A 26,551-nucleotide genomic window follows, 5' to 3' on the forward strand; every position below is an offset into this window, starting at 1 on the left:
ACCACGCCTGGCTGTTTTGTTTTTTTAAGACAGGGTTTTTTTAAGCACAGGCTGGGGTGCAGAGGTGTGACCTTAGCCCACTGCAACCTTGAATTCCTGGGCTCAAGCAATCCTCCTGCCTCAGCCTCCTGAGTAGCCAGGACTATAGGTGTGTACCACTACACTTGGGTATTTTTCTTTCTTTCTTTCTTTCTTTTTTTTTTTTTTTTTTTCAAAGGCAGGGCTCACTGTTTTGTCCAGGCTGATCTAGGAGCTCCTGGGCTCAAGCAGTCCCCCTGAGTTGAGGGGGACTTTAGTCCTCCAAAGTGTTAGGATTACAGGTGTTGAGCCACTACATCTGACCAAAATGTTAAAGACATAAACAAGGCTTATTTACCTTACTTAGATCATAAATGTAGATCAGAAGACAAAAGTAGATTTTCCTTGTCAAAGTATGCAGCGTTTCAGAACTTTGGCTTCTTTGTTTAGTGCTTTTAGAACCAAGACTCACCAAGCACCATTATTTAGGATATTAACACACATTTTCTGTATCTGAATTTCTTCTTCTAACATCATAATAATGATTTTTAGAAGGCAAAGAGAATACAAGGTGATCTTCATGCTTATATTGTATTAAAACACAATTCGGCCGGGCGCGGTGGCTCAAGCCTGTAATCCCAGCACTTTGGGAGGCCGAGACGGGTGGATCACGAGGTCAGGAGATCGAGACCATCCTGGCTAACGCGGTGAAACCCCGTCTCTACTAAAAATACAAAAAACTAGCCGGGCGAGGTGGCGGGCGCCTGTAGTCCCAGCTACTCGGGAGGCTGAGGCAGGAGAATGGCGTAAACCCGGGAGGCGGAGCTTGCAGTGAGCTGAGATCCGGCCACTGCACTCCAGCCTGGGTGACAGAGCGAGACTCCGTCTCAAAAAAAAAAAAAAAATAAAACACAATTCAAGGGAATTCTAGTTTTCCCTCCCCTCAACTTAGGGATTTCATTTATACCCTTATATCCACAACTTCCAGTCACCTGCTTGGTGTTTTCTAAGTCCAGGAATATTCAAGTTGGATTTAGAATTGGAGTGATAGTAGATCCAATCACAGATCCCACCTGTTCTTTGATTTTTATCTTTTGGATTCCTAAGTTTTCTTGATTATTCACTCACAAGTTGACTTAGTTCAGCACTTGACCATGATTGTAGTGCTTCCCAGGTCGACTCCTTGTCTCACTGGAGAGACAGTGTGAAAGGTAAAAAAAAAAGGTACTGAATTCTCTTCTGGCAGTGTGGGTCATATCCACTGTTTGTGATTTAAAAGTGCTTCATGTGGAAGGCAAGGCAGTCTGACCTGGAAAATGCAGGGTTGCACTTCTGGCACTTAAACGGGCTGTTCCCTGTGTGTTGGCGATAGTGACTGGTCAGTTCATCTGAGAGGACAGATTTCCACTCATGGCCATCTCAGGCCCAGTGGTAAGGTTTCTCATCTGTGTAGGTTTGCAGGTGTTTCTTGAGGCGAGAGCTCAAGTTCTGGGGAACTCAGAGTCTATTTCTTTTGTTGCTGTTATATAGTTTTCAGCATACAAGTCCAGTACATGTTTTGTTAGAATTGTTTGTAAATATGTTGGGGTTTTTTTTGGAGCAATTTTAAATGGTGTATCATATTTTAAATTTTAGTTTCTGTGTTCATTATTAGTATATAGAAATACCATTGGGGTTTGTGTATGTGTGTGTGTGTGTGTGTGTATGTTTATCTGGTATCTTCCAGCATTGCTGAATTTATTTAGTAGGTTTTTTTTCCCTTGTCATTTCCTTGGAATTTATTTTCTATGTAGCTGGTCATGTTTTCTACAAATAGTAACAGTTTGATTTCTTCATTTTTGATATGTATGCCTTTTATTTTCTTCTGCCTTATTGTACTGGCTAGAATTTCTAGCACCATGTTAAGTAAAATGGGTGGGAGGGAACATCCTTGCCTTGTTCCCTATCTTAGGGGGAAAGCATCCCCTTAAGTATGTTAGCTGTAAATTTTATGTAGATTTTTAAAAGTCAAGTTGAGAAAGTCATCTTTTATTACAAATTTTCTAAGTTTTTTTTTTTTTAAAACAATGAATGAATGTTGTATTTTGTCCAATGCTTTTTCTGCACCAATTGATGTGACCATGTGATTTTTCTTCTTCAGCCTATAAATATGGTGTATTGTCTTGATTGATATTTAAATATTGAACTAGCCCTGCATTCCTGGAATAGATTCTACTTGAGATATATATATCACATATATGGAAGAAATGCTCTAGTAAAATAGGGATACAGAGGGATTACTTTCTTCCAATGTGTTCATGAGGAATAGTTTTGAAGAGTTCAGATATAAAGTATATATTCTTTTCTTGTTGGGTGGAGTGCTCTATAAATATTGGTTAGATCCTATTGGTTCATAGTGGTGCTGAGTTCTTCTTTGTCCTTGCTGATTTTTCTGTCTAGTTCTATTGATTATTGAGAAAGGTGTCTCTGACAATAATTGTGAATTTGTCTCTCTTGTTCATTTCTATATATATATATAGATCTATATATCAATATAGATCTATATATATATCAATTACACATATGTGTACACATACATATATATTGCTGAATTTTATTTCCTAATATTTTGTTAAGGATTTTTGTATGTTCATGAGCAATATTGGTCTGTAGTTTTTTTTTCTGTGCTGCTTTGGTCTGGTTTTGGTATCAGGATAGCACTAGTTTAAAATCAATTGGAAAGTTTCCTGTTTTCTGAAAGAGATTGTGTAGAATTGTTTTTAATTCTTTAAATGTTTGGCAGAATTTCATATGGGCCAAGAGATTTCTTTTTTGGGAGTTTTTAGATTATGTATTTCATTTCCTGAATGTTTATAGGGCTATTCAAGTGATGTATTTTGTATATGTAAGTTGTGGTAGTTTGTGTTTTTTGAAGAAGTGGTCCATTTCATCTAACTTGTTGAATTAATATGTGTAGAGTTTACAGTATTTCCTTATTATCCTTTTGATGTCTACAGGATCTGTAGTGATATCTCCTGTTTTATTCCTGATGTTGCTAATTGTGTCTGTCTGTTGGGGGGCGGGGGTGTCTTTGTTTGTGTCATCACCTTTTTGGTCAGTCTTCCTAGATGATGTCAATTTTATAGATCTTTTTAAAGACCCAGTTCTTTGTTTCACTGGTTTTTCTATCTTGCTTTTCTGTTTTTCGTTTTATTTCTGCTCTTATTTCCTTCTTTCACTTGCTTTGAGTTTGTCTTTCTCTTTTTCTAAGTGTTTGAGGTGGATCATAGATTATTATGAACTTTTTCTGTTTCCTAGTGTATACATTTAAAGCAATTACATTTTTGTGTCAAGATTGCCTTAGCTGTATCACATAAATTTTGGTATATTTCATTTTAATTTTCATTTAGGTCAATGTAATTTTTATTTTCTTTGAAACTCTTACTCTTTGACCTTTATTTATTTATTTATTTATTTTGGAGATGGAGTTTTACTCTTGTTATCCAGGCTGGAGTGCAATGGCGTGATCTCAGCTCACCGCAACCTCTGCCTCCCAGATTCAAGTGATTCCCCTGCCTCAGCCTCCCGAGTAGCTGGGATTACAGGCATGCACCATCATGCCTGGCTAATTTTTTATTTTTAGTAGAGACAGGGTTTCTCCATATTGGTCAGGTTGGCCTTGAACTCCTGACCTCAGGTGATCTGCCCACCTCAGCCTCCCAAAGTGCTGGGATTACAGGCGTTAGTCACAGCGCCTGGCAGCTATGGGTCATTTATAAGTGTGTTGTTTAGTTTCCATGTGTTTGGATGTTTTCTGCTGTTGATTTTAATTTCATTCCATTGTGGTCAGAAAACATTCTCTGTATGATTTTGGTTCTTTTAAATTCATTGAGGTTTTTTTAATGCCCAAGATATGGTCTATCTTGGATATATAATCTGTAGACACTTAGAACAAGTATATATTCTTTTCTTGTTGGATGGAGTGCTCTATAAATGTTGATTAGATCCTATTGGTTCATAGTGGTGCTGAGTTCTTTGTCCTTGCTGATTTTTCTGGCTAGTTCTATTGATTATTGAGAAAGGGGTCTCTGACAATAATTGTAGATTTGTCTCTCTTGTTCATTTCTATCAATTTTTCTTTGCATATTTTACAGCTTTGTTTGATACATTTAGGATTGCTACATCCTCTTAGTGCTACATTGACTCTTTTCTTATATAATGTGTCACTCTGTCTCTAGTATTTTTAAATTTTTTATTAGTAATTTTAAGACAGGGTCTCTCTTTCATAAACCAGGCTGGAGTGCAATGGTGCGATCTCACCTCATTGCCACCTCCACCTCCTAGGCTCAAGTGATCCTCCTGTTTCAGCTCCCCAAGTAGCTGGGACTACAGGCCACTACGCCTGGCTAATTTTTGTATTTTTTATAGGGACAGGTTTTTGCCATGTTACCCAGGCTGGTCTCCGAACTCCTGAGCTCAAGTGATCCACCTGCCTTTGCCTCCCAGTGTGCTGGGATTATAGGCGTGAGCCACTGTCTACTGGTTTTTTAGGGTGGAAGAAATGCTGTAGTAAAATAGGGATAGAGAGAGATTACTTTCTTCCAATGTGTTCATGAGGACTAGTTTTGAAGAGTTTAGATATAAATAAGAAACTTGAAAGGCAGTAAAAACAGCATAAATCAGAGAATTAGGTTGCCCTTGGTTGTGAAAATTATCACAACCAAGGGCAACCTAGATTTTCATATAAGCAAAGCATGATATCTAGAAAACTTTGAAGATGCAGGAGAAATAAGTTTTTGGTTTAATTTTTATATCATAAAAGTAATACATGTTTGTTTGGGGGAACAACTCTTAATGATTCAAAATTGAAAGTAATCTGTGTAGGTTATATCCTTTATTGCCTCTGGCTACATAACTCTTGCTGTGTCACTCACCAGTCATATTCCTAAGAAGCAGTCTTCCAGACCTTTTTCTGTATGTGCACTTTTTTTTTTTAAAGCACAAGAATATTATCATTATTCCATTGCAGTACACGAGCGTCCTAAGGTGGTGTTTTTTTTTTTAATGGCTACAGACTGTTCCATGATACAGACATACCAATTTATTTAGTCATTCCCTTAGCTATAGATACTCAGTAATCTTCAGTGTTTGTCATTAAATAAAGCAGCAGTAAAGTTTTCTTAAGTATATCCTACCATTCTTCTATTTCCATAGGATAGAGTCGTAGATATGAAATTGCTTGTCTAGAGACTATGCTTTTTTTTTTTTTTTTTCCTGATGGAGACTTGCTCTGTCACCAGGCTTTAGTGCAGTGGCGAGATCTCCGCCTCCTGGATTCAAGTGATTCGCCTGCCTCAGCCTTCTGAGTAGCTGGGACTACAGGCATGTGCCTCCACAAAAAAATTTTTTTGTGCCTCCACAAAAAAATACTAATTTTTTGTATTTTAATAGAGACGGGGTTTCACCAAGTTGGCCAGGTTGGTCTGGATCTCCTGACCTTGTGATCCATGTGCCTCAGCCTCCCAGAGTGCTGGGATTACAGGTGTGAGCCACTGCGCCTGGCCGAGACTATGCTTTTTAAAAAAGAAAAAGAAAAAATAGAAATGCGAGATCGAATCAAAATATATGAAATTCTCTTCATTAACTGGTAAGATAGCCTTTCCCTTAATTGGTATTTCTTCCCTGTATTGATATCTTCTCTTACTTTTTTTGAGACACCTTTAATGGCATTTCTGTATCATGAAGTTAGAGATGTGATTGGGATTTTTCCTTTGCTTTTCGTTTTTTTGTTTGTTTTTGAGATGCTGTCTCACTCCATCGCCCAGGCTGGAGTGCAGTGGCACGATCTTGGCTCACTGCAACATCTGCCTCCTGGGTTCAAGCAATTCTCGTGCCTCAACCTCCCAAGTACCTGGGATTACAGATGTGCACCACTACGCCCAGCTAATTTTTGTATTTTTGGTAAAGACGGGGTTTCACCATGTTGGCCAAGCTAGTCTTGAACTCCTGGCCTCAAGTGATCCTCAAGTGATATGCCTGCCTTGGCCTCCCAAGGTACTAGGGTTAACAGGCCTGAGCCACCGCATCCTGCCGCTTTTTGTATTTTTAAAAGTATTTTTTCTTTCAACTTTGTTTTTCATTTTTTAAAATAAATCTTTACTAAACCATACTGTATACTGAGAAAGTGTGTAACCAATAAATGTACAGTTTGATGAATTATTACTGTGGACATACCCACGTAGCTATTACCCATGAAAAAAAAACAGAGTATGCCAGCCTCCTCCCATGCTTGTGCCCAGCCACACCATTCCCTCCCACTGCCAAGGTAAGCATTAAATTTTTTTTTTTTTTTTTTTTTTTTTTTGAGACGGAGTCTGGCTCTGTCGCCCGGGCTAGAGTGCAGTGGCCGGATCTCAGCTCACTGCAAGCTCCGCCCCCCGGGTTTACGCCATTCTCCTGCCTCAGCCTCCCAAGTAGCTAGGACTACAGGCGCCCGCCGCCTCGCCCGGCTAGTTTTTTGTATTTTTTAGTAGAGACGGGGTTTCACCGTGTTCGCCAGGATGGTCTCGATCTCCTGACCTCGTGATCCGCCCGTCTCGGCCTCCCAAAGTGCTGGGATTACAGGCTTGAGCCACCGTGCCCGGCCAGTAAGCATTAAATTTTTAACACCATGGATTGACCGGGCACGGTGGCTCATGCCTGAAATCCCGGCACTTTGGGAGGCCAAGGCAGGTGGATCACCTGAGGTGGGGAGTTCAAGACCAGCCTGACCAACATGGGGAAACCCCGGCTGTACCAAAAATACGAAATAGGCGGGCGTGGTGGCGCATGCCTGTAATCCCAGCTACTAGGGAGGCTGAGGCAGGAGAATCACTTGAACCCTGGAGGTAGAGGTTGTAGTGAGCCGAGATCGTGCCACTGCACTCCAGCCTGGGCAACAAGAGCGAAATTCTGTCTTAAAAACAAAAAAACCCACCATGGATTAGGTTTCTAAAATATTAACTATAATTTTCGTAAATGGAATCATATAGTATGTAATTGTGTGCCTGGCCTCTTTAGCTCTGTGTTTGTGACAGATCTCCGTGTTGGAGTAGCAGTAGTTTGTTGACTTTCTTTACTACGTCATGTTATTCTGATTTTAATGTGCCACAATTTAGTTTTGATGAAAATTTGGCTTGTTTCCATTTTTAACTATTAAGAACAGTGAGGTCAAGAATATTCTTGTACAGTCTTTTGGTGTACATATATATGTATTTCTCTTGCCTGAATGCTGGGTCATAGGGTGTGCCTATGTTTAGTTTTCCCAAGTGATTGTACAAAGTGGTTGTGAGTATATCTGAGGTCTTAGTTACTCTACATCCTATTCAGTGCTTGGTATTGCCAGTCTGTTTAATTTTAACCAATTTTGTAGGTGTGTTGTAGTCGTTCATTGTGGTTTTAATTTATATTCCCCTATGACTAATGAGATTAAGCACCCTTTCTTTTGCTTTGTTTTTAATTATCACAAATAATTGTAGGTATTTAGTATTTATTGGGCACAGTGTGATATTTTGATACATGTCTACAATGTATAATGATAAAATCAGGGTAATTAGCATATCCATCACCTCAAACATTTCTTTGTGCTGAAAACATTCAAAATCTGTTCTAGCTATTTAAAAATATACACCAGCCTGGGCAACATAGCAGACCCCATCTCCGCAAAAATAAAAATAAAAAATTAGCCAGGTGTGGTGGTGCACACCTATAATCCCAGCTACTCAGTAGGCTGAGGTGGGAGGATCACTTGAGCCCAGGAGTTGGAGGTTTTCAGTGAATCATGATCACACTATTGCACTGGGCAATAGAGCAAAACCATGTTTCTTAAAAAATAAAGGAAAAAAAGAAAATATGCAATAAATTATTGTTAATTACAGTCACTCTATAGTGCTATAGAACATTAGAACTTACTTCTATCTACCTGTACTTTTGTATTTGTTAACCAGCCTTTGGCTATCCTTCCTTCTCCCCTCCCTTTCCCTGCCTCTAGTAACCACTGTTCTATCCTCTACTTTCTATGGGATCACCTTTTTTGCTTCCACGAGATATGTGGTATTTCTCTTTCCGTGTCTGGCTTATCTTACTTAACATAATGTCCTCCAAAAGCCTCTTCATGTTGCTGCCAGTGACAGAATTTCGTGTTGTTGTTGTTGTTTTTTAATGGCTAAATAGTATTCCACTGTGTGTGTGTTTATGAATAGCGCTTCAATAAACCTAAGAGTGCAGATATCTCATTGACACTGATTTCTTTCCTTTTGGTATATACCTAGTAATGGGATTGCTGGATCATATGGTGGTTCTATTTTTAGTTTTTGAGGAATATCCATACTGTTTCCCATAATGGCTATACTAATTTACATTTCCACCAACAGTGTATGTAAGTTCCTTTTTTTGTATCCTTGCCATCATTTGTTATTTTTTGTCTTTTTGATAATTGCCATTCTAACTGGGGTGAGATGATATCTCATTGTGGCTTTGATTTGTATTTCCCTGATAATTAGTGATGCTGAGCACTTTTTCATATACCTGTTGGCCATTTGTATGTGTTTTGAGGGATGTCCATTAGGCTTTTTTGCTGACTTTTAAAATTGGATTTGTATTTTTGTGTATGTGCTGTTGAGTTCCTTGTATATTCTGGTTATTAATCCCTTGTTGGTTGGATAGTTTGTATTTTTCTTTCATAGCTTCACTCCAGTGGTTTCCTTTGCTCTGCAGAAGCTTTTTAGTTTGTTGTAATCCCTTTTGCTTTTGCCTAGTTTTTCTTTTGTTGCCTATGATTTTGAGGTCTTCTCCAGAAAATATTTGCCCAGAACAAACGTCCTATAATGTTTCTCTAATGTTTTCTTCTAGTAGTTTCATAGTATTGGACCTTACGTTTACGTCTTTAAGTTCATTTTTTTAAATATGATGAGTGTAGGCATCTAGTTCCTTTCTTCTGCATATGGCTGTAGTTTTCCCAGCACCATTATGTATATTTTTAAATTTTAGAAATAGAGACAAAGTTTCACTATATTGTGCAGGCTGGTCTCAATCTCCTGGGCTCAGATGATCCTTCTGCCTCAGCCTCCTAAAAGGCTGGGATTACAGGCTTTGTAGTATATTTCAGAGGCACATAGTGTAATGCCTCTTGCTTTGTTTTTTTTTTCTCAGAATTGCTTTGGCTGTTAAAGGTCTTTTGTGTCTCCATATGCATATTAGGATTTTTTTTTCTGTTTCCGTAAATAATGTCATTGGTATTTTGATAGGGATTGCATTGAATCTGTAGATAAAGATGGAATGTGTTTCAATTTTTTGTGTGTCCTCAATTTTTTTTTGACCAGGATTTTATAGTTTTCCTTTTAGAGAACTTTCACCTCCTTGGTTAAATTTATTTCTAGGTATTTTATTTTATTTTTTTGGTTCTTGTAAGTGCAATTGCTTATTGATTTCTTTTTTCTGCGAATTCATTGTTAGTGTATAAAAATGTTACTGATTTTTGTGTATCGATTTTGTATCCTACAACTTTACTGAATTTGTTTATCAGTTCTAGGAGTTTATGACAGTATTTTAAGAGTTTTCTATGTATAAGATCATGTTGTCTGCAAACGGGAACAGTTTAACTTCCTCCTTCCCAATTTGGATGCTCTTTATTTCTTTGTCTTGCCTAATTGTTTTGGCTAGGATAGGACTTCCAGTACTATGTTCAGTAGGAGCAGTGATAGTAGGCATCCTTGACTTGTTCCATATCTTAGAGGAAAAGCTTTAAAATTTCCCCCATTCAGTATGTTAGATGTGAGTTTGTCATATACGGCCTTTTTTGTGTTGAGGTGTGTTCTTTCTATACCTAACTTGTTAAGAGTTTTTGTCATGAGGGGGTTTTGAAATTTAAAAAAAAATTTTTTAGAGATAGAGTCTGACTTTGTTGCCCAGGCTGGAGTGCAGTGATACAATCATAGTTTACTGCAACCTTGAACTCCTGGGCTCAAGCAGTCTTTCCAGCCTGGTCTCCCTACAGGTGTGTGCCACCATGCCCGGCTTTTGTATTTTTGGTAGAGATGGGGGTCTCGCTTTGTTCCCCAAGCTGGTCTCCAACTCCTGGGCACAAGCAATCTTCCTCCTTTGGCTTCCCAAAGTGTTGGGATTCTAGGCATGAGCCACAGTGCTTAGCCTCCTGTCCTTTTAAAAATTGTTTTCTGGTTGATTCGTATATCCTTTTTTTCTTCCTCTCTTATCATTGTAGTTCGATGGTTTTCTATAGTGATAAGGTTTGATTTTTTTTCTCTTTGTCCTTTGTGTATTTGTTCTACCAGTGAGTTTTATACTTTTGTGTATTTTCATGATAGTGGTTATCGTTTTTTCATTTCTAGATGTAAGACCTTCTTGAGCATTTCTTGTAAGACCTGGCTAATGGTAATGAATTTCCTCAGTTTTTGCTTGTCTGGGAAAGACCTCATTTCTAAAGGACAGCTTTTTTGGGTATAGTGTTCTTGGTTGACATTTTTTTTTTTTCCTTTCAGCATTTTGAATATATCATCTTATTCTCTCATGGTCTGTAAGGTTTCTCCAGAGAAATCTGTTTTAAGTGTAATGGGGATTTCCTTGTATTAACTTGATGCTTTTTTCTCTTGCCTTTTTTAGAATTCTCTTATCTTTCACTTTTGACGGTTTAACTATAATATGCCTTGGGAAGACCCTTTTGGGTTGAATCTATTTCGGAACCTTTGAGCTTCCTGGATCTGTGTGTTCATACCTCTTATCAGACTTGGGAGGTTTTCAGCTATTTCATTTGGCAGGCTTTCTGTGCTTCCTTTTTTCTCATCCTTCTGGAACTTTCATAACATGAACATTTGTTTGCTTAATGATTTCCTGTAAGTCTTGTAGGTGTTCTCATTTCGTTTTCATTCTCATTTCTTATTTCTTTGAGTAGGTAATTTCAAAAGACTTATCTTCAAGTTAGAGATTTGTGTCTTATGCTTGATCATGTCTGCTATTTTAGTCCTATTATATTTATTTCATTCATTGAAGTCTTAAGCTGCAGGATTTCTGTGTATTTTTAAAAAATGATTTGTATCCCTTTGTTGATTTTTTTTTAACACATTGTAAATTTTAAAATTAACCCAGGAAGCATCAAATATGGCCCAGTGGGGTGGGATAGGGGTAGGTGGCTCCATCTTCATTTGGCACCATGCTGAAAGGTACAGTAGCCACTTGAAACTCGGCTTGAGGATGTTGGGCCACTGGTCTAGGGTGTCTGAGTGGTGACTTATCCTCAGGGGAAAAGTGGAGTTTTTGCTGCTTGCTGCTGGAGCAAGGCACACTCCAGCCATTGTTCTAATTCCAAGATGGTGTAGCACAGGCCACAGGGAGCTGGGCACAGGGTTGACTCCTTCTCTGTGGGGAGCACAGCTATGCATACTCCAGGCAGCTTAGGCCTGTGAGGACTGTAGGATTCCTCAGTGGTGAGGTCTGTAAGTGTCCAAGGTGTTGATACAGATCGCTAGGCTCCTCTTTCTTACCTCCTTGCAGAAGGGAGTAGTCCTTTTGGTTCCCAGCTGATCCTGGTTGGGAATTGGGGTGATAGAAGCTTGGCATTTCCTTCTGCTCTCTATGTGGTCATCTCGAGTTTCTTTTATAAACTCTTCTGATGCACTCTGGCACCCTTCCTCAGTTATTTGTGTTATAGTCTAGTTGTTTATTTGTTGTTTTGGCTGTCTTTTTGAGGGATTTCTAGCCGGCCATCTTGATCTGAGCACCTTTTCTTTGATGTATCGGTCAGTTGGATATCCTCTTTTATGAAGTCTCCATTCAGATATTTTGCTTATTTTTCTGTCTTTTTCTTATTTAACTGTTGATTCATTGGTATATTCTGGATATGTTAAAGGATTGCACATATCTGTGTCTTGTCTTTTGACACTTTCAGTGTAGTCTTTTGATAAATAATAGTTTATAGTTTTAATATCCAATTTATAAATCTTGTCTATCCTTTTACCATGAAGACATTCTCCGTGAACTTTAAAGCCTTCTGTTTTAAAATATAAACTCTTACATTTAACGAACTCATTTGCCATTCTTTTTAAAATAGAATTTTACTGAGGAATAGATACCGAATTTTATCAGGTGCTTTTCCTGGAATAATTAAGCCAGTTAGTTGAATTATTTCCCCTGTTTATATAATATTATATTTAACTAATGTTGTAGTTTTCGTTGTGCTTTATCTGTAGCCCCTTTTTGGGATGCACCTTTCTTAATCACAGTAGTAATTTTTAAGAATAACATCATTTCTGAGATGTTATTTAAGATTTTTCATCTGTTCTCATTAAATGAGATTAGCTTGTAATTCAGATGGTTTTTAGTGATGTTCTTAACTATGCTACGATAGCCATCTTTACACACTCTTTTTTGTACTTTGGGTAAAATAATAATAAGAATAATTATTGTATAATAATTGTATATAATGCACATATAGAAATAAACATACATATTTATACATACATACATAATTATGTATGTATAATTATGTATGTATATAATTATTGTATAATAATTGTATATAATAATGCACATATAGAAATAAACATACATATTTCCAAGTGAGGAGATGTCTTATTATTATTATTATTATTATTATTATTTTTGAGATGGAGTCTTGCTGTGTCGCCCAGGCTGGAATGCAGTGGTGCGATCTTAGCTCACTGCAAGCTCCGCCTCCCAGTTTCACGCCATTCTCCTGCCTCAGCCTCCCGAGTAGCTGGGACTACAGGTGCTCGCCACCACGCCTGGCCAATTTTTTTGTATTTTTAGTAGAGACAGAGTTTCACCATGTTAACCAGGATGGTCTTGATCTCCTGACCTCATAATCTGCCTGCCTTGGCCTCCCAAAGTGCTGGGATTACAGGCATGAGCCAGTGTGCTTGGCCAGTAATTATTTTTTTTATTTGAATGTTAGGGGAAAAAACTTCCAGTGACTTAATCAGTGCCCTTTTCTGTTTATTATTTGAAAAAATTTCTTGTTTTCTTTTTAGGTCTTTTTGTGTCTTTTTCATTTATCTGGTTTGTCATTTTTTACATAGCTTCCTGTCTAAATTCCAAATATATTGGTAACTAATGGAGAATCGTTTACCATAAAGCTCTAATCTTTTTTATTAATTATATCTTTTTTATTTTATTGAGTCACATCTTATTTCCTTTTACAAATAAGTGGTTGATTTGTGTTGTATGTTCTCAATTAATTAGCTTGATTTATTTTTTCACCTTTTTTTTTTTTTTTTTTTTTTTTGAGACAGGGTCTCGCTCTGTCATCCAGGCTGCAGTGCAGTGGCTCCGTTATGACTCACTTCAGCCTCAACCTCTTGGGATCAAGGGATCCTCCTGCCTCAGCTCTCCCCTGACCATGCCCCCCTGAGTAGCTAGGACTGGGACTATAGGTGTGTGCCACCATGCCTGGCTAATTTTTGTATTTTTTGTAGAGACAAGGTTTTGTCATGTTGCCCATGCTGGTCTCGAACACCTAGGCTCAAGTGATCTGCCTGCCTCAGCCTTCCAAAGTACTGGGATTACAGGTGTGTGCCACCATGCCTGGCTAATTTTTGTATTTTTTGTAGAGACAAGGTTTTGTCATGTTGCCCATGTTGGTCTCGAACACCTAGGCTCAAGTGATCTGCCTGCCTCAGCCTTCCAAAGTACTGGGATTACAGGTGTGTGCCACCACACCCAACTTTATATTTTATTTTCTTTTTCTCTTCTTTTGAGATTATCACTTTACTGTTTGGCTTGTAATTTTGTGTCATTTCTAAACTCTCAGTTCATTTTGCTCTTGCTTTTCTAATATATATATATATATATATATATATATATATATATATATATATATTTTTTTTTTTTTTTTTTTTTTTTTTTTTTTGTTGCCCGGGCTGGAGTGTAGTGGCATAATCTCAGCTCACTGCAACCTCTGCCTCCTGGGTTCAAGCTATTCTCCTGACTCAGCCTCCCAAGTAGCTGAGATTAGTTGCCTACCACCATGCCCAGCTAATTTTTGTATTTTTAGTAGAGACCGGGTTTCACCATGTTGACCAGGCTGGTCTTGAACTCCTGACCTCAGGTGATCCACCTGCCTCAGCCTCCCATAGTGCTGGGATTACAGGCGTGAGCCACCGCACCCAGGCCCAATGTCTAAGGTTTTTAAAGTGATAAATTTTTCTTTGGTAGAGTCTCATATATTCTGATGAAATTTTTATTTCTATGTAAGATGTTTTATTATGTTCTGCAATTTTTTTTTTCTTGACCTCAGTATAATTTAGGAAAGATATTTGGTTCTTTACATTAAAATTTTTTTATCACATTGTATATAATAATGCACATATAGAAATAAACATACATATTTCCAAGTGAGGAGATGTCTTAATTTATTCTGGGAATTGAGTATTTGTTTGTAATGTCTACCTCTTTGGATTTAATGAGGAAAGTAATGACTCCTAATTTTGCACGTTAACAGTTCACTGTCTTGTCTTCTGGTTATTCCCTAAAAAAATTGAAATCGGGCCAGGCATAGTGGCTCATGCCTGTGATCCCAGCACTTTGGGAGGCCGAGGCGGGCAGATCACGAGATCAGGAGATCAAGACCATCCTGGCTAACACAGTGAAACCCCGTGTCTGCTAAAAATACAAAACATTAGCTGGGCATGTTGGCCGGCATCTGTAGTCCCAGCTACTCGGGAGGCTGAAGCAGGAGAATGGTGTGAACCCGGGAGGTAGAGCTTGCAGTGAGCCGAGATCATGCCACTGTACTCCAGCCTGGGCAACAGAGCAAGATTCCGTCTCAAGGAAAAAAAAAAAAAAAAAAAGCTTTCTTAGGGGTACATAGTATTATAAAGATCTGTCATAGGCCATTCAATGCAAACAGTTTTGTTGGCTATTTAAATCATGTTGCAGTACCTTTGTTTTTTTTAATTTAAATTTTATGTATTTTAAGAAGTATGCACATGGCACAAAATTCAAAGGGAATAAAAAGGTTTGTAGAGCAGGGTTCCTCAACCCCAGACAGGGCAGGATTGGTGGAATGGTTGAAGAATGGAACTGTTCCACCTCAGATCATCAGGCGTTAGAGTTTCATAAGGAGCCAGCAGCCTCGATCCCTCGCATGTGCAGTTCACAATAGGGTTCACAGTCCTATGAGGATCCAATGCCATCACTGATCTGATCTACGAAACTGGTTCCTGGTGCCAAAAGGTTGGAGACTGCTGGTTTAGAGAATCTTTGAAGCAAACAGTGTTACTAGTATGTTGTTGTTGTTGTTTTTTTCCCCAGGCTTTTTCTTTTTCATAAATAAGCAAATATATATACATATATGTACACTTGTTCTTTTTCCGCAGAAATGGTCACTGTCAGTGTACACTATCTGGTGATGGGACATTAAAAACACAGACTTTGCTCATGCCTGTATTCCCAGCACTTTGGGAGGTCGAGGTGGGGTGGATCATGAGGTCAGGAGATCGAGACCAGCCTGGCCAACACGGTGAAACCCCGTCTCTACTAAAAATACAAAAATTAGCTGGGCATGGTGTCACACGCCTGTAGTCCCAGCTACTGGGGAGGCTGAGGCAGGATAATCACTTGAACCCAGGAGGCGGAGGTTGCAGTGAGCCAGGATCGCGCCACTGCACTCCAGCTTGGGCAACAGAGCGAGACACCATCTCAAAAAAACAAAACAAACCAAAACACAGACTTTACCAACTTTACCACTACTCAATAGAACCGTGTAATACAACTGCACTTGTGCCCACTAAATTTGTACAAATTAAAAAATGCATAAGACATAAAAGTAGTGCATAAGAGATTGTAAAATGAACATCTGTGTGACCCCCAACCACAAAAAGAAATATAAGTTTGCCAACATCTCTACATCTTTTAGCCATTCACAGCTCCTTGCCATGCCTTTTGTGGTAGCCACTATCCTCACCATTATAGCATTGACTTTGATTCTCTTTATAGTTTTATAACCTAATTATGTATTCATAAACAGTATAGTAAAATTGTGCTTGTTTTTGGATCTTTTCCCTGAACGCTTTTAGATACCTGAAATCTTGTAGCCCCAGGAGCAGTCTTGAAGAAGAGGAGTCAGCAGGGTCTGTGGGAGGTGAATGGGCAAGGAATTCTACACAGGTTGGCCTAGTGAAGTTGGGGGACTTCGATCTCACCATTATTAGGTGGACTTGAGATCTTTTCTTGTACCAGGTGATGGAGCCATATCTTCACAGTTGCCAGGGCTCCAGAACTAGCTCTGAGTCCACTTCTTTGAAGTGCTGCTTCTGCAGCACATGTTTGCCATGATCAGGGATGGTCCTGCCTGGAGTTCTCTTTATGCCCATTCTCTTTCTACTTTGGTTCTGGGGGGCATTTCTGGTTTTGTTTGTGTGTAAGAGCCCCTGTGGATTGCAAAAAACAAAATCTAAAAAGTAAAGTCGTGGTTTCTTTTTTCTTTTCTAATTTGTAAAATCTATGGGGTTTAATCTTAGGCTTTATTTGTAGATGCTTGTTCCTCTATCCCATTTAGGCACTTAGAAAGTTTGAACAAATCAAGGGCTTTCCTGTTTTCTGCAGAGCACCTTAGATTTTCTATAAACCTAAGTAGAAAGTGGCATTGTGGTAGAGATTGTGCCTGATTTGTAAAGAATGTTAAAAAGATCATAGAAATAATTTCTAATTGAATTTCATCATTCAGATACTTTCAAACTCCTGTGATGCTACTTACATCACAACCTATTACACATACACATATGTGTAAAACAGACTAAAGTTTCATAAACAGCATCCTTAGTATATACAGTTATTCCAATGTAGTTTATTCTGTTGTATTTTTATTTTTTAAAAAATGTTGATTAGGGATCCATTAAATTAACTATAAGGTCCTTCAAGAGATCAGTGCCTATAGTTGAAGGTGCCATGATTTTCTAGAGGAAGAGATTGGCTCCAAGGAATTAAACTGAACAGAGGCAAACTAGTGTCATGGTGTGGCTGAGTGTGGAACCTTTAGGTTCTGTGCAGTGGCATACGCCTGTAATCCCAGCGTTTGTGAGGCCAAAGTAGGAGGATCACTTGAGGCCAGGAGTTTGAAACCAACCTGGGTAACATAGTGAGATCCTATTTCTTTAAAAAAAAAAAAAAGAGAGAGAGAGAGAGAGAGAGCATGGACTTTGGAGAAGGACAGACTTGGGCTCAAATCCTGGTTTTGCCACTTGCTGGTCACATGATCAGGGCAATCTGTTTGGCATTCTTGGGTCTCAGTGTCATTTGACTAGGGCAATCTAGTTGGCATTCTTGGATCCTAGCCTTCTGTAAAATTAAAATGGCATCTTAATCCATTTTGTGTTGCTATAACAATGTCACAGGCACAGACTGGGTAATTTATAAAAGAAAAGAAATTTATCACAGTCTGGAAGCCAGGAAATCCAATATCAAGGTGCTAGTATCTGGCAAGGGCCTCTTGCCACAGCTTCCCATGGCAGAAAGTGGAAGAGCAAGAGAGGGACAGCGAGCGTGACTGAGAGAGCTAGACTCATTTCCCCCCGCCCTCCAGAGATGGGCATCTCACTATGTTGTCCAGGCTGGCTTTCAACTCCTGGTCACAAGCAATCCTCCCACCTCAGCCTCCTGAGTGGCCGGGACTATAGATACTGTACCCCTAGCGGGACTCATTTTTATAACAGCCCACTCACGTGATATAATAATAAGTCCACTCCTGTGATAATGGCATTCATCTATTCATGAGGCCAGAACCCTTGCGGCTTAATCACCCTTTAATGTCCCATCTCTTAATATAGTCATAATGATAGTTCAGTTTCAACATGAATTTTGGAGGGAATATTCAAACCATAGCAAATAGGAATGACACTCCGTGCCTCAGGGATGTGAGGATTAAATGAAAGAATATCTAGTGTAAAGTAAGCATGCAACACACAGCAGCTTTGTTAACCATTGTTATTTGTTTCAGGATTTAATGGAGTTTCTCTGATTTCTAGCCCAATGTCCTTTGTACAAATTGCAGAATCCATTATGACAAGAGTTATGGGACAGTGTTAAGTAACAGACTAGGTGGATGGGAATTGCTTGGTCGATCCACTCACCCTTGGGGATCAGTTTAGGTGACTGCTGGACTGTGTGTCCATAAACTCTGCTGGTTTATTACAGGAGTGAGAATTGTCTAAAAGTGTCAGGCAGTCACAATGTCTTCAGTGGCAGAAGAGTTGGTCTTTCTGTCCTTGTTCATGGGCAGGAAGTTAAAACTAAGGGGTGTGTTTGTGTGTAAGATTAGCTCAGGGGAAGGAAGGCTAGAGGAGTCTTCACTTCTCCTCCCATAATCTTACATTTAATATCTATTCTCTTCCTTTCCCTTTCTTTTTTCCTCTCCCCCTCTCTTTCTCTTTTAAAGAATGACAAGCTTTTGCCCAGGCTTGGTGGCTCATGACTGTAATCTCAGCACTTTGGGAGGCTGAGGTGAGAGAATTGTTTGAGGCCAGGAGTTCAAGACCAGCCCGGTCAATATAATGAGACCCCATCTCTACAAATATAAGAAATTAGCCAGGAGTGGTGGTGCACACCTGTGGTCCCAGCTACTTGGGAGGCTGAGGCAGGAGGATCCTTTGAGGCCAGGAGTTCCAGGTTACAGTGAGCCGTGATCATGCCACTACACTCCAGTTTGGGCAACAAACCCTGTCTCTTAAAAATAAACTTTTAATATAAAATTAAATTTATATAAAATCCAATCATTAAGATAAAAACATTTACTAACATTCCACCTTTTTTCTTCCAGTCTTTTCTCATGCACTAAAAAAAAGATGGCAGTAATACTGTACATTCAAACACCCTTTTAATAAAATAAAAAACTGAACTGGTTAGATAGTTATAAATCAGTAAGATGGTAGAGGAAGGGAAAAGAGAGGGACACTTTGCTGAAAGGCAGAGATAGTGATCTCTTACTGTCTCTGAGACTGAAGGGTGGTCCTCAATTTAATCTTTCCTTCCAGGCATTCTGGAGCAGGGAAGAATCTGACTTTAAAATTGTTCCCTACCTTCTACTGTTACCCCGTTATTTGACATGCCCTCCTGAGTTCAGAAGAATAGGTCTCAAGGGTTTTATGCTGCCGATATTAATATCCCATTAGATTGCTGGTAGAGCTGCTATTTTTTGTGTGTGTGTGTGTGTGTGTGTGTGTGTGCGCGCGCGCGTGCGCGCACATGCGTGCACGCAGTGCGAAAGCTGAATTGTTTCTAAGTTCTACTAAACATGTATGTACCAGTCAGTGCTTTTCAACTGCCTGAGGTTCCTCAACCCGTGAACCTACCCAGTCCTTTAGGAAAGCGTAGGTGTGATGCAGGAAGTAACCTGCCATCTGCCATAGTACCTGAATCAGGCGTGTGCTCTGGAAATGTTGACCTGACATGAGGACAGTCTGTCTTCTCTTTTCTTCACAGATTTTTTTTCTCTTCACAGATTTCGAAGCCAGCTTCATAAGACTGTTGGATAAAATAACAAATGGTTCTCGAATTGAAATAAACCAAACAGGTAAGCTCCTTTTAGATTCCTAAAAGCACTTCCGTGCACTAAAGCATTCCTGTTTCTCCCTCTTTTTTTTCCTTTTGTTTTTTTTTTTTTCCAGTCAGTCTCTGCTTATCCATCTCACTCTTTTTAATGGTATAAATATTATGTTTAAAACTTCACTAATCACTTTGTATTATATAAATCACCATTAAATTAGAATTTTGGGGGGACTTATATGAGGAACTCACCGTATAACTTTGGAGTTATATGAGGAAGCTGTGAATGTAGATCATAATAAAAGCATATCATTCTAGATCATTAAAAAAAATACCGTGTTCCTATGGAAAGACCCAGTTACCTCTCTATGATATGATTTTCCAAAGATGTACATGAAGTCTCCCAATTTGAAGGGCATACATTTGATTTAAGGAAGTTAGAAGACAGAAAATTTCAGATCCATAAGCAAGTCCCTCCTCTTTTTTTTAAGCAATAAATATTTTATACATAATGTTTACATGAAACTTTCTGAAGTCCATTTATTATATTATCACATTAAATTATTTCAACCAACTCTATGAGGTAGTTTATGGGCTGAATTCTATTTATTTTAAAATTTTGTTTGTTAAAATAAGTTCACACGAGTATATGCAAAAGATGTGAACATACCTTCACTTCTTTCCTCTTCCATTCCGCTCTCCAGGGGTAGCCACTGTCACAGCATTTGCTTACATGGACATTTGCATAATGCAGACCATCAACAGCATCATTCTCTTCATATTGTTCTTCAGCCAGCATTTTTTTTTTTTTTTTGCTAGTACAAATGTCTCAGAGAACTTGCCCTGCCAGCACATGCAGGTTTTCCTCAATATTTCTGTATAGTATTCCATTGTATGGATGCATGATAATTTATTTAACTACTCCCCACTGATAAACATTTAGGTTGTTTCTAGCTTTTAGTTTTTCTATTAGAAACTTGTGTCTACACTGTATGGAAAACCGTGGCAAACATCCTTTGGCTGACTCCATTAACTCTGTACCTTTCCACACGCATTCCACAAATCTCTGATCTTTTCCCTATCTTGGCTCTCTTAAGGCAAGCTCAGGTTCATATTTGCTCCTGGACCACGTGAGATATTCTGATCTATAGCTGCATTCAGCCGTATCTTATAGAGAACAGGTTTTGGGAATGAGATGCTCACATGTCTTTTGCCAGCTATGAGTCCCTTAATTTCCTTTAGCTTGTTTGCTTTGAAATTGCTGGAGGTTTTTTCAGTAACTTTTTTGGTGATCTGGAAGACAGATATTTCTATTCTTTTTTTGTGTGTGTGTGAGGTAGAGTCTTGCTCTGTCACCTAGGCTAGAGTGCAGTGGTGCAATCTTGGCACACTGCAACTTCTGCCTCCCAGGTTCAAGCAATTCTCCTGCCTCAGCCTCCCTAGTAGCTGGAATTACAGGTGCCTGCCACCATGCCTGGCTAATTTTTTTTTTTTTTTTTTTGTATTTTTTAGTAGAGACAGGGTTTCACCGCTTTGGTCAGGCTGGTCTCAAACCCCTGATGTCAGGTGATCCATCCACCTCAGCCTTCCAAAGTGCTGGAATTACAGGCATGAGCCACAGCGCCCGTCCCAATTCTCTTCTTTTCTAGTCATATCTGCAATGTAGATTGAGGAGTAAGACATTTACGTGATTCTGCTCCCACTACATGTCCTTTTAATTTTCCCCATCAGAGTAGTAAAAACCTTCATTTTGATAATCTGGCCAGTTTCTCATTTGGTTAATTTGTATAAATAAACATACAGATTTGAAGGATGTAGTGAATATATAGTCTTTTTTTTGTTTTTTTGATCTAAAGATGGTTTTGTGACCCTTACAACTATTTCAAATAACGGACCCAGAATCCATTTGAGAAGTGTTCATTACTTTGATAAGAATATGGTCCTGATTGTGATTGTTTGGATTATAGTAAAGCCTAAATTTATTTTATGAAAGTCCCAAGAACTTTTTCCCATTTAAGTGACTGAACATGCCTCCTTCCTCTAATGTTAAATATATTTTTGGTAAATTGTGCCAGAGGGCATTGCAAAATATTTTGTGCAGCAGAAATACCCTGTTCCACCATTTATGTCCTCCTAGATCATTTACAATTTTTTACATTGATATGTAAATCTAGTAAGAAGCTTTTTAGATAGCCAGGCATGGTGGTTGATGCCTGTAATCCCAGCACTTTGGGAAGCTGAGATGGGCGTAAGAAGCTTTTTGGATAGCCAGGCACGGTGATTCATGTGTGTAATCTCAGCACTTTGGGAAGCTGAGCCTAGGAGTTCAAGACTAGCCTGGGCAACATAGTGAGACCCTTTCTCAAAAAAAAAAAAAAAAAGATCAGCTGAGCGTGGTGGCATGTGCCTAGGGTCCCAGCACTTTGGGAGGCTGAGGTGGGAGGATCACTTGAGCCCAAGAGTTCAAGACCATCCTGGGCAACGTAGTGAGACCCTTTCTCTTAAAAAAAAAAAGAAAGAAAGAAAAGAAAAAGAAAAAAGAATTAGCTGGGCATGGTCCCAGCTACTCTGGAGGCTGAGGTGGGAGGATTGCTTGGGCTCTGGAAGTCGAGCTGCAGCAAGCTGTGATCATGCCACTGTACTCCAGCTTAGGGGATAGAGCAAGACCCTGTCTCAAAACAAAACTTTTTGAATGATACGATTTTGTGAAAAGTGAATAAAGATAGTAGTTTCCACTAAAGCCATAACATATTAGGCATTTCCATGTATCAATATTAAATTAAATGAGCTACTATTAATGGCATTGAATGCCATAAAGTACTTGCCTTTTCTTGGCATCATGTTTGGTGAATGAGGTGTATGAGAAATCTCATTTCAGCAGCCCTGGAGGGTGCTGGTTGCTGGTGTGATGATTTAAGCACATCATTTGTAATTCCCCTCTGTGGTCAGCCTAGTGTGCTGTTGGGAGACTAGGGTGCTTATTAGGATCTCTATTCTATGCCCTGCCATGACTTTGGCAACTCAGATGGCTTAGGGAGGGGCTTAATTTATTACTGATTATTAAATTACATTCACAGTTTATTATTGTTACAGGGGCTTGACAGTAGTGAGTCAGCTTTTGGAGTGAAGTGTGGGCTCTTAGCGATGGCATTTCAGGCACTCTTGGATGCCCTTGTCAGACTTTCCCCTTGGAACTCACTGCCTTCATTACCTTTGTGACATTTTAGTTTTTTTCCTGCTGAATGTGGCTCTTTTTCTTCTGGTTTAAGGAACAACCTTATATTATCAGCCTGGCCTCCTGTATGGTGGATCTGTGGAACATGACTGTAGCGTCCTTCGTGGCATTGGCTATTACCTGGAGAGTCTTCTTTGCTTGGCTCCATTTATGAAGCACCCGTTAAAAATAGTTCTACGAGGAGTGACCAATGATCAGGTTGACCCTTCAGTGAGTATTGAGAACAAACCGTGGTGTGGTTTTTGTTTTGTCTCTTGTCACAACCCGACTTGTGAGACAAAAGTTCCTCATAAAGCAGTTTTATTTCAAATGTATATTCCTTTTGTTATTTACCTTGAGATTTAGAGGTTAATCACTCCAGGATGCAGATGAACCAAAACTTAGGGTCATCAAATTCAGGACTATTGTTAACAGTTACCAAGGCGCCTTTTGTTGTTATCTAAGAACCTTCAAAACAGTTGCTTGCAGTCATAGTTGACATGAACTATAGTTCTGTTGGCTGTAGTATGTCAGAGTGGAGTTTTTGTAAGGTCCTGTGGTAGCTGAGGCTAGAGGGCAGCCTATCAAATTTTGGGCAGGAGATCATAGTTCCTTGGCATTGCTACAGCATAATCTTGACTTACCCAGGCTTCAATCATAAACTCAAGGGCTTTTGTTTTCTGAGAAGAGTTTGCAGATAGAAAAAGGGCATAAAGTCAGGAAAGGAATGTGTGAGATTTGGTAGTTTGTGGGTGTCAGCAAGCTTTTCATTTTTATTTTATTTTTTTCACCAAGAGCCATGCCAGAGCAAACTTTTTATTAAACATGCTAATTTTTCTGCAGATATGGAGAGAATGGTTTAATATCAAGCAAAACTTTTTATTATGATCACAACTGTCTTCGTGCCATTCTAGGATGGTGTGTGTGTGTGTGTGTGTGTGTGTGTGTGTATGTCAGAGAGATACAGAGAGATTAGAGAAGTCTAGAGAAGTCCTGTCCAGGCCTTCCTCCCTTGTAGGGAGGCGTGGATTCCCTGCTTTTGGATGCTCTGCTGTCAGAGAAGATACCTTAAAACTGATGGCCATGATGCAAAGTCCAGACAGAGGTAGTATGCTTGTCTTTACCATTACAGGCCAAGACCAATGAATGGGTAGCTTCTGAGGCAGAATGTGAATTATGTAGCTTTTCTACTCAGGGAGGACCAATGAGGTGATGCTGTGAGCCCCAAAGTAGAGACTGCTGGTATTCACCAAGATACCTACTAGGGTATAAACGTTGTTAATATGTTCTTAGGCAATAAAAACTTATTCTTCAATTCTTGGAAATTTAGCTGCATAAACTCTTTTTCCTGGGATACTGAGTATAGTACAAGATCTGGAATTCTTAAGCTGTAAAGGAATGTTGCGTAAACTCTTTAGAATATTTAATTAAGTGTTTTTTTATTTTTATTTTTTGCATTTTCTAGAAGACTATAGGAAATGAGTTCTTTGCATAAAAGAATGAGAAGAGGTATAAATACCTTTAGGTTGGAAGAGGGGAAGGTGCCTCAAACAGTATGAAAAGGCCCTGAAGTATACAGCAGTGTGTGTATCCGTTTTGTACTTTTTTTCTACACTTGCTAATTATCTTAAAAGCTTTTCTCACTGGCAATATTTTAAAAATTTTATATGCTAACATTGACAAAAGATCAGTTGATGAATTTCTCAGAAGTGGTACCCAAAAATCTGTTTTCTTATGCTGTAGGAGTATCTGCTTTTGCCAGCTGCATGACTAAAATGACCTTGGTTGGTATCTGACTCCAGGCCAGAGTAAAATAAATATACCTAATCCTGAATAAAATGTGACTTCTTCAGCTCATTCCATGGCTCCTTCATTTCTAGCTGCTTCTTTTCTGTGTGGTTTCCTCATTAGTTCATGTCTGCATCTACTCTGCATACAAGGATGAAATGAGTGATTCAGTCCTTAACAAACTCCTAGTCTCTTGGGGTGGACAGCTGGGAACTCATTTAGGGAGATTACAAGGATGAATACCCTTGGGCTCTGATAGAGGTAGAAGCAAAGTGCTTAGTGTCAGAAAGGGTTTCTTGAGGAGGGAAAATCAGAGTCAGCCTGGGTTTTAGGGAGGTAATTCTGGAGGTTGAGTGAAAGATGAATGGAGAGGTGATAGACTAGCTTGGGCATTATGGAGATGGAAGGAGAAAGGAAGGAGCAGATAGGACAACTAATTGGAGGTAGAATGAGAGGAAGGGGCCATAGATGACTTCACAATTTCTGTCCTGGTTGCCATAAAGGATCATGATCATAAAGATCATTCCCATTTGACAAAGGGAAGAGGAAAATTGCAGTAGGATAATGGGTGATGCTTTTTATTGTGGTCCTGTTCCCTGGGATGTTGGCAGCCTGACCATATAAGGATTTCCAGTTGGCAGTTAGAAATTATTGTCTGGAGCCTCGGAGACAGGTCATCAGAATCTTACCTGCTGATACTTAAGCCTCTAGGAATATGAGATTGATTAGGCTGAGGCTGAACACTGGTGGGTTTGGCTGAATTCATCTTTCACGTGTTTTTCCTTTGACATGTACAGTGTGGCAGTGGTGGCGGTGGTGGTGGTGGTTGTTGGTGGTGTGTGTATGTATCTGAATTGATTGTTCATGTTTGAAACTCCAGATTTTACATTATAATAGGGCAGTGTGACAATACTGAATGGTGGTTCCTCCACGACAGCCATCAGTTGGAGGTGAGTAGCAGCTGCCTTTTTTGGATAAAGTGTGAGCTTTCAGCTGGACACAGGTCACAGCCGACCTCATCATTCATTTAAGCTTCCTCTCTGCCCTCTATGGGCATTAGAGTTTCTGCCCCATGGTCCAAGGGACTGAGAATGGAAGAAGGAGAAATGAATGTTTAAGGTGTGAGTGGGAGAAGAGGAGCTAGAGATGGAGTGACTGTGAAGATAGAAGTATTTGGAGAAGCCAAGCAGGAATCAAGTTCTAAGAAGTCAGGGATAATCCACAGAATCACTCTTTGCCGGAGTTGAGTCAGATTCAGCAGTGAGACATTTTTATTGACCTTTGAGAGAACAATATCATTGGAGTATAAGGACAGGAACAGACTGAGGAACGAGTAGGAACTAGAGCTATTGGAAAGTTAGGAGATTCTTCCAGAAGTTCTTTTTTTTTTTTTTTTTTTTTTTGAGACGGAGTCTCGCTGTGTCGCCCAGGCTGGAGTGCAGTGGCGAGATCTCAGCTCATTGCAAGCTCCGCCTCCCGGGTTTTTACGCCATTCTCCTGCCTCAGCCTCCCGAGTAGCTGGGACTACAGGCGCCCACCACCTCGCCCGGCTAGTTTTTTGTATTTTTTAGTAGAGACGGGATTTCACCGTGTTAGCCAGGATGGTCTCGAACTCCTGACCTCGTGATCCGCCCGTCTCGGCCTCCCAAAGTGCTGGGATTACAGGCTTGAGCCACCGCGCCCGGCCCCAGAAGTTCTTAAGAGCTGAGGTTGGGAATTTTTTTTAGGCTAGGGGAAGTTTGAACTTGCTTGTAGGCTGAGGAGAAGCTGTGATGGAAAAGAAAAGAATTCAAAGAGCGGAGAGTCCTTGCCGAAGTCCAGAGGGGATAAGGATTGAAAACAGAGGTGATGGAATGAGCCTTATGAAAAGGAAGAAGACATTTTTTCCTTAGTGGCAAGAGAATAGAAAGTGGGGAGAAATTTTAAAGAGAAGAAAAGTTTTAGGAGGTCTCCTGACTCTTAGTGGTGTGGCACCAGAGCTCCCAGTAATTATTTATTGGTGCC

The 26,551-nt window shown here is 39.4% G+C and overlaps 1 protein-coding gene across 2 annotated transcripts in view; it reads left to right on the forward strand.

Moving 5' to 3' along the window:
* The window catches only part of LOC105491839 (RNA terminal phosphate cyclase like 1), a 65,577-nt gene that overhangs the window by 8,214 nt on the left and 30,812 nt on the right, over positions 1–26,551 (forward strand). For both annotated transcript variants that reach the window (XM_011758555.2, XM_011758554.2), the window contains exons 2-3: positions 19,502–19,573; positions 22,815–22,990. In XM_011758555.2, coding sequence (XP_011756857.1) covers positions 19,502–19,573; positions 22,815–22,990 — 248 coding nt within the window. The remainder of the gene's footprint in view (positions 1–19,501; positions 19,574–22,814; positions 22,991–26,551) is intronic.

Source organism: Macaca nemestrina, chromosome 14 (genome assembly GCF_043159975.1).
Source record: "Macaca nemestrina isolate mMacNem1 chromosome 14, mMacNem.hap1, whole genome shotgun sequence".
NCBI lineage: Eukaryota > Metazoa > Chordata > Mammalia > Primates > Cercopithecidae > Macaca > Macaca nemestrina.